This window comes from Platichthys flesus, chromosome 6, assembly GCF_949316205.1.
Source record: "Platichthys flesus chromosome 6, fPlaFle2.1, whole genome shotgun sequence".
Taxonomy (NCBI): domain Eukaryota; kingdom Metazoa; phylum Chordata; class Actinopteri; order Pleuronectiformes; family Pleuronectidae; genus Platichthys; species Platichthys flesus.
In genome coordinates this window covers 2001946-2010544 of record NC_084950.1, presented here as the reverse complement: position 1 = coordinate 2010544, position 8599 = coordinate 2001946, and the positions used below count along the sequence as shown (strand labels likewise).

Here is an 8599-nt window from a genome sequence, read left to right as displayed (position 1 = left end):
AATCGGCGTTGATGCTAACTAGCTGCTGTCCACAGACCGGAGCTAACACCTCCATCGCCGGACGCTAGTGGAATTAACGTCGATGCGACTAGGTAGTTGCTTCTATTTGATTAGCTTAACGGCACCGGGAGCCTGCGGTCACCACACTGCCTGCCACCGGAGCTAGCTAAAAGCGACCATCACTCCAGATAATTCGCTCCCCTTTAGCACACCAAGCTAAATGGATCAAGCTGCAAAGCTTCCTTCCACCTCGCAACCAGGCGATGCCCATCGCCTGTGCACCTGTGGAAATAAAATATCGAGCATGGACACTCACCAGGTCTGCTCCGCGTGTCTCGGGCTGGAACATGCCCGCGCCGCTGTCAGCAACGCGAGCTTGTGCGCCGACTGCGCCCGCTTCACAGCGAAGAGTCTCCGCCGACGACTAGCACGCCAAGCTAGCGTCTCTGAGAGGGACCCTATCCTTTCCAGTGCCTCTACCGAGGAACCCCAACCCGGTGTGGACGAGGAGGATCCCGAATCAGAGATTCGGCGCTGGGGCTCCACGCTGGATTTGCTTGACCCGCTAACGGAGCCTCCCCTCATGTTGGATTATGAGGAGGAGGATGAGTCCGACGGCGGGGATTGTCTGGTGTCGGACGGTGACGACGAGGATTATGAATCCTGCTTTGTCCCACCTTCACAGGCTCTCAGCTCTCCAAGCCCTGCAAAGGGCTCGGTTGGGACGATTACGCCCCAGCCCAGTGGCGATATGCACGATGTGTGTAAACGCGCCGCAGAGAGACTGAAGATTCCATGGCCCGCGGTCGTGGCGGAGGCCCCAAGGTCCCGCTACGAGGGGAAGAAATTACCCCAAGCAAAGAGGGCTGCGAGACAACTTCTCCCGGTGTTCCCGGAACTCCTGGAGGAAGTTACCGCCTCATGGAAACATAACCCTTACTCCAGCAAAACCACCATTCAAGGTGCGTCTTCCTTGGATATTGAGGGAATGGATAAGCATGCCATGGCCCGCATGCCTCCCATGGAGCCCCTGGTGGCAGCACACCTTCATCCACGGCTGTCAGCTGCCTCATCCAGGGCCCCCACACTTCCCACGAAAGCCGATCGCTTCCAATCTGCCATGACTGAGCGAGCTTATAAAGCAGCGGCTTTGACGGTGAGGGCTCTCAACGTCACCTCCATGTTGTCAGCTTACCAAGCGGAGCTTTTTGACGACATAGCCGACATGCCCGAAAGTTCCGCGTGGGACGAGATCACCACAATCGCGGATATCTGCCTACGCGTACAGCGATGCGCTGTACAGGCGGCAGGGAAGTGCATGTCGGTGTTGGTGTTACAAGAGAGGACGAGATGGCTGAATCTGACCAATCTGTCTGATAGAGAAAAGGAGGACATCCTGGACATGCCTATTGTCCCCGAGGGTGTCTTCGGCTCCGCCCTCGCCTCAATGCAAAAGCGCTGTGAGGCGAAGAAAAAGGAGGATGAGGCGCTACAGCTCTGCCTTCCGAGGAAAGCACCTGCCGCGGCGCCTCCGCCCCCCCGGCAGACTTTCGCTCAGGTTGCCTCTAGGAGCGCCGCTCCTGCTTTCCGCATCCCGAAGCGCCCCAGGGCTCAACCGGGTGCGAACACCAACGGCCCCCCGGAAACGAAGCCCGCTTGGCCGAGAAAGCCCTTCTATTCCCCGTCAACCCAGGCTGCTCAACCGGGTCCGTCGACCAGTCAGCAGGCCAGGCGGAAGAAGAAGGCGACTTAGCGGTCAACCCCACCGCGAGCGGAGCTGCCACCCGTTCCCTGTTCACTGGCAGCCCAGCTATCACGTGTGTTAGGGGAGAAATTACCCAGTGCCACCCATCCCTCTCGGCGACGCGTGGGCCCAGAGCTCAGTTCGTGCGTCCCAGTAAAGAGGCGAAGAGACATGTTTCAGATGCGGGATTGTTCAACGCCACATCAATGTCTCACAAGCACGCACACAGGGTTTGTGTTAATAAAAGGTTTTCCACTGACGTATCCAGGCTCACAGCCAAGGGCGCAGGGTTGCAAAATCATAAAAACACAAAAACAAAACCAACGAAACACAGAGGTGCAGAGCACACTGTTGTTCCCCATAACACCACAAGGGGGAAGCAGCGTCCCACCTGTGGTGAAACATCCCGTTCCGCTCGCTCCGAGCCTATCAGACAGCGCATGCGCAGTGATACTCGGAAGTGCGCAGCTGGTACGGGCCCCCAAAGATCGTCTGTGTCAGACAGAGCTTCACTCCCCCCTAACTTTGAGGCTAGAGAGTTGGAAAGCATGCACAGCGTCAGAATGGGTATTGAGAACACAATCGCTTCCCGTGCGCAGGGAGAGTCGGCCCGGGTGTTACGGGAAGAAATATCAGCTCTATTAAACAAAAGAGCCATACGAGTAGTGCCACACAGGCAGGGACTGGAGGGTTTCTATTCGAGGTATTTCCTGGTCCCAAAGAAAGGGGGGACCTCATTACGTCCCATCCTGGACCTTCGCATTTTGAACTCGTATCTCAGGAGATACAAGTTTCGCATGCTGACACACTCAACGCTGATACGTTTGATCCGACCGGGGGACTGGTTCACATCAATCGATCTGAAAGACGCGTATTTTCACATTCCCATTTATCCTCCGCACAGGAAATATCTGAGGTTCGCTTTTCAGGGCACAGTGTACGAGTATCTGGTACTCCCATTTGGCCTGTCACTGAGCCCGAGGGTGTTTGTGAAATGTGTCGACGCCGCTATAGCTCCCCTCAGGGAGCGGGGTATACGCGTGGCCACTTATCTGGACGACTGGCTGCTGCTGGCGCGCTCAGAGCAAGAGGCTGCGGCGCACACGAGCATTGTACTGACTCACCTGGCCGATCTCGGTTTTGTGGTGAACAGGGAAAAGAGTGTGTTAACGCCGAGACAGGAAATTGCCTTTCTGGGTCTCACGTTAAATTCACTGACCTACACGGCTCGCCTGTCAGCCGAGAGAGTGCGCACTTTCAGGTCCACTCTCTCTCATTTTGCCATAACACGTCGGGTCACATACGGACTGTGCCTCAGGTTATTGGGACTGATGGCCTCAACAATATTGGTGGTGAGGCTGGGCAGGCTGTACATGAGAGATTTTCAGCGCTGGGTGGCTTCTCTCAGACTGGATCCTGCGCGCCACAGACGCCGCAGTGTAACGGCTTGCGCGTCCTGCGTCCTCGCGCTGCTACCATGGCAACGCCCGTCTATGTTGACAGCGGGGGTGAGCATGGGCGCAATATCTGCCAGAAAAGTGATCACAACGGACGCCAGTCTGTCAGGCTGGGGCGGTGTGTTCGAGGGCAGATCCGCGAATGGGATGTGGAGCACAGATCTCAAACATGCCCATATAAATTATCTGGAGTTGATGGCAGTGTTTCTGACGCTGAAACATTTTCTGCCGTTCCTCCAGGGACATCATGTGTTAGTGAGGACGGACAATACGACCACGGTGGCGTATATCAATCGTCAGGGGGGTCTACGTTCTCTACAGTTACACACTCTTGCACGCAGACTGATATTGTGGAGCGAGGAGCATCTCCTCTCAGTGAGAGCGACTCACGTTCCCGGAATTCAGAATGTGGGTGCGGACCTTTTGTCCAGGGGAAATCCTCTCTACGCGGAGTGGAAACTTCACCCGGCTGTAGTAGCTCAGATTTGGTCACATTTCGGCCGCGCAACATTGGATCTGTTTGCGTCGAGGGGAAACACACAGTGCCCACTGTTCTTCTCCCTGCACGACCAGAGCGCACCGCTGGGGCTGGATGCGTTCGCTCACGAGTGGCCGCGCGTCCCGCTTTACGCTTTTCCACCTCTGGCTCTGATTCCCCCGACACTGCTCAGGGTGCGGGAGAATCGTCTGTCAGTAATTTTGATCGCTCCTCACTGGCCGTCCATGCACTGGCTGGCGGAAGTGAGACAGCTCCTCCACGGTCACCCACGGCCTCTCCCGCTGCGCAGGGACCTGCTCTCCCAGGCGCGCGGACAGATATTTCACCCTCACCCGGAGCGCCTCGCCCTGTGGGCTTGGCCAGTGAGTGGTTTAATCTGAGCCTGACTGGATTATCAAATAATGTTGTTAACACAATTCAGAATGCCAGAGCATCATCCACTAGGTCTCTTTATGACTGTAAGTGGAGGTTGTTTGAGGATTGGTGTGCTAAGGCACAGGAAATCCCTTTTCAATGTCCAGTTGGTACAGTCCTGTCCTTCCTGCAGGACTTGATTGATCAAAAGAGGGCATTTTCTACTGTCAAAGTTTACTTGGCAGCTATTTCTGCTTGCCATGTTGGATTTGATGGAAAACCAGTGGGTCAACATCCTCTGGTTTGTCGTTTTATGAAGGGTGCACGGAGGTTGCTGCCCATCTCTAAGACTATGTCACCATCATGGGATCTAGCAGTGGTGCTTGGAGCCCTCTCTAGTCATCCTTTTGAACCATTGGATAACGTGGACATGAAAACGTTATCCTTGAAGGTGGCTCTGTTATTGGCTTTGGCTACAGCTAAACGTGTAAGTGATATTCACGCTTTGTCTGTAAATCCAGCATGTATGCGGTTCACCCCGGGGAACCTTGGGGTGACGCTGAGACCGAATCCTGCATTTGTTCCAAAGGTTGTTAAACCATGCTCCCCAGTGGAACTGTCAGCTTTTCAGCCACCTCCCTATGGTTCTGCAGAACAGCAGCGGTTACACATGCTGTGCCCTGTCCGTGCCTTACACACATGTGGAAAGGACGAGGAGCTTTAGAAAAGGGGATCAGTTGTTTGTGTCCTGGGCTAAGCCCCACTGGGGCAAACCTGTCACCAAACAAAGACTTTCTCACTGGATAGTGGATGCCATTGCATTGGCCTACTCCAGCTCAGGCCTTCAGGTTCCGACTGGTTTACGGGCACATTCTACTAGAGGTCTCGCGACCTCTTGGGCCCTGTTCAAGGGAGTCTCTATCGAAGACATCTGCGCTGCAGCTAGCTGGTCTTCTCCCCTCACATTTGCGAGGTACTACAGGTTGGATGTCACATCCCCTGGCCTGACCCACGCTGTCTTGAGCGTGGGCTCCAATGTGGATCTCACTTTTAAGTGAGGGGGGGGGGGGCTGGTGGTCAGTCACCGAGATAAGCTTGTCTGGCAATACGGGAGTCTCCATATCCCATAGTGAGACATCGAAACGAATGCTAAGAAAGAGAACTTTAGGTTACTTTCGTAACCCCGGTTCTCTGAGTAGCATGAGTGAGATGTCTCACCAGACCGCCCTTCTTGCTACTGGGGTGAAGCGAGAAGAGGTGTGCTTGTTTTGAATGACGTGTGACGCCGCGTCCACCTTATTTAAGGTGCGGCTTCTTGACGCGGACGTCACGACTGCCAGCCTATCAGGGCTGGCGAATTGGAATAAGTGCTTCTGTGAATACGCGCGAGGGGCGTATCCCATAGTGAGACATCGCACTCATGCTACTCAGAGAACCGGGGTTACGAAAGTAACCTAAAGTTTGCTCCAACCCCAAGTGAGCCCCTAGTATGTGCGGATGAGCTAACAGACAACTCAAATAAACACAAAGGAAATAAATATGTAATTTGATATGTAAGTTAAAACAAACACAGTTTATACGAAATTCACTTAAAATCACAAGTCACAGTTCAGTTATAAAAAAAAGACAATTCGTTGACGTCACAAAGTAGTAATAACAGCATTATTTATTTTATACACAAACCAACACTTGATGATTCAAATCGTCATGAACATGTAAAGCTCTGTGTTGTCAGGCTGAAGAGAGTGGAAATAAAAAGTGCACCTTCTGAGCGGCTGATCCTCTGAGAAGCAGATTATATTAGAATCTGTTTACACGCCAAACTTTTCATGATCCATATCACATGTTTTATATTCTGTGTGAAAAACTGGAGCATCTAAATATATATATATAGATATATGTATATTGATTTACTCTCAAAAACAAATGACACAAACATGCTGGCTGTGATTGTTCAGAAGGGAATTGGTTGGTTGTTGTCGAGAGGTCGTATCAGGTCACAGGACGAGTCCCAATGTGAAGCCAGGCCGTCCACCGGGGGGGGGGGGGGGGGGGGGGGGGGGGGCAAGGTTAAAGAGACACACAGTGATAATGCAAAGACACACAAATACCGGCAGGAGCCATTTGCAGTAACTAGCTGGAGACGCCTGTTGAGGAACCTCAACATCTGGAGACTCCTGCTCAACCTCAACATCTGGAGACTCCTGCTCAACCTCAACATCCGGAGACTCCTGCTCAACCTCAACATCCGGAGACTCCTGCTCAACCTCAACATCCGGAGACTCCTGCTCAACCTCAACATCCGGAGACTCCTGCTCAACCTCAACATCCGGAGACTCCTGCTCAACCTCAGCATTCGGAGACTCCTGCTCAACCTCAACATCCGGAGACTCCTGCTCAACCTCAAGAACTTGCACTTCTGTCTTCAGCTCTTGATTCTCATGAGTTCAGTGTTGCCAACTGATGTTTGTTCTCAGTCTGGAGCTTCTCTGTCAGGTTCTTATATTCATCCAGCTTCTTCAGTAGCTCATGATGGCCACTGCGATTCTTCTGCTGATGAACGGTTCGCGTGGACTCCTGTGGTTCGAATGTTTCTTCAATCTCTGACACGTAGAGGCTCCGTGACCGGTCCATGAGGTCTGAGTAATCGATGCTCTTTGATTTCTGTGTGACTCTTCTGAATTCACAAACGCCTAGTTAACTGGTCAAAGTTTTCGTTGGTTTACACAAATAAACAAAGTGTCAAATATGATACATTAATTATTCGTATATTATATTTAATTTCAAATCGACAGACGCATGCAAGACGCCAGAGGGCACGAAAGGGGCGTGTTGCGTGTCTTGCGTGCATGCGTGCGTCCGTGCAACACAAGTATAATTCGGCCTTTTCAGTGAGAGACACAAACACACACAGAGACACAGACCGACCAACAGACACACACAGATTAGGAGGAAGAGGAGGAGCTACTGGCTGTCCAAAAACCTCAAGTGACCCGTCCGCAGTCTAGTTTCCGGTTTCATGCCCCACAATACGCGGAAATCACGGAAGATTTAGAAGAACGAATATGGACCAAATAGATGAGCACTTGTAACTTGTGAATATGGGCTATACAGGTAAAATTTGATTGATTGATTGATTGATTCATTGATATTCCTATATATTTATATATATATATATTTCTGCTGTTTTTATAATATAAATACAGTTTATATTTTGTTGTACTATCCACTCCAGCACAAAATCACTTTAATACTGGACACTGACACAATCACATCATTGCATTCCATACCTGTATCTGTATATATGCTCTCCGTATGTGATATATGTGATGTACGTGATTTAAGTATATATGTCAGTGATGTGTTAAGTGTATAAGCTACTGGATGATCTGAATTTCCCTCTGGATTAATAAAGTATCCATCTATCATCTATCTATCATCAAAGTTTATACGAAATTTGCTTAAAATCACAAGTTACAGTTCAGTTAAAAAAAAAAAGACAATTCGTAGACGTCACAAAGTAGTAATAACAGCATGATTTATTTTTAAATATATCACTAATGTCCAATAAATATAATATATTCATAGATATACAGTATCATAAATGATATTATATGTAAATAAGCTTATTACGTTGGAATAGACAAGGGGAAGGAGTCTGTGAGAGGCAGCTTATAAATAGAGGAGCCCTCACACATCAGGACAACGATGATCACATGTACTAATCATCAAGTGTGGAAGTAAAAGAAAATAATGAAACTGACTGAAATGATGTAAAATGAACCTGGAAGGAACATGTTATAGAAAAATAAATTGTCACATCTCCTGAATGCTTACACCTTCCAAGGTTTAAAGGAGAAGCTGTGACAGTGAATCGTCTCTTTCTCCAAACTCTGAACTCTCTGACAGTGAAAAATCTAAACTCCTCTCCTCCTGTGAATGACTGAAATAAACAATGAGAGCAACATTATCAGGAGGACCCTGCTCCACCTCAGTCCCCTGCGTCTCCTCCGTCCTGTATCACAGCAGCTGCAATTACGGTAAAATTGCACTGAAACTATCTCTATTTTTCTCTTTCTCCTCAAAGCAACGTGGAAGAATGCCTGCAGCCATTTCTGAACATGTGATCAATGACGAGATGCGTCAAGCTGCAGCGGAATCGAACCGTGATGAGTTCAACCGCTGAATGATCGGTGTGGGTAACAGGGCATCGATCTGTGCGGCTGAGGGAGCAGCATCACCAACACGGAGGTGTGGGGCCGTCGGAAAATATCAAGAGATCTAGCTCCGGAATTCAAAGAGAAAACAGGGGTACCACTTTCTCCCCCTCCTCCTTGTCCTTCTTCTCTCTCTCCAGTTGCTTTATCTTCTCCTTTGTGGCCTTCACATTGTCCAAGTATTTCGTGAAGGTGGGACTCTCAAAAGTCTGAAACACAGGCTTAGGGATCTGCAGTAACAACCTCTGTTTTTCCTGTCTGGCTACTCTCTGTCTCTCTCTCTCTCTGTCTCTCTCTCTCTCTCCCTCTCTCTCCCTGCCGGTTGTTG

At 50.2% G+C, this 8599-nt stretch overlaps 1 protein-coding gene across 1 annotated transcript; it reads left to right on the top strand.

Moving 5' to 3' along the window:
* Positions 1 to 2307: 2307 nt before the first annotated feature.
* On the top strand, positions 2308 to 8240 carry LOC133955008 (uncharacterized). The gene is made up of 3 exons (XM_062389644.1): positions 2308 to 4059; positions 6172 to 6519; positions 8142 to 8240. Exons 1-3 carry the CDS (start codon positions 2308 to 2310, stop codon positions 8238 to 8240), a joined length of 2199 nt encoding a protein of 732 aa, XP_062245628.1.
* Positions 8241 to 8599: the final 359 nt, after the last annotated feature.

What these genes read in the sequence shown, in the direction of transcription:
- LOC133955008 (XM_062389644.1), top strand. Translation starts at nt 2,308, where the DNA reads ATGGGTATTGAGAACACAATCGCTTCCCGTGCGCAGGGAGAGTCGGCC. An exon ending in GCCTCGCCCTGTGGGCTTGG is followed by an intron (nt 4,060 to 6,171) that starts CCAGTGAGTGGT and finishes AAATACCGGCAG; the next exon opens with GAGCCATTTGCAGTAACTAG. An exon ending in GTTCAGTGTTGCCAACTGAT is followed by an intron (nt 6,520 to 8,141) that starts GTTTGTTCTCAG and finishes TTCTCCTCAAAG; the next exon opens with CAACGTGGAAGAATGCCTGC.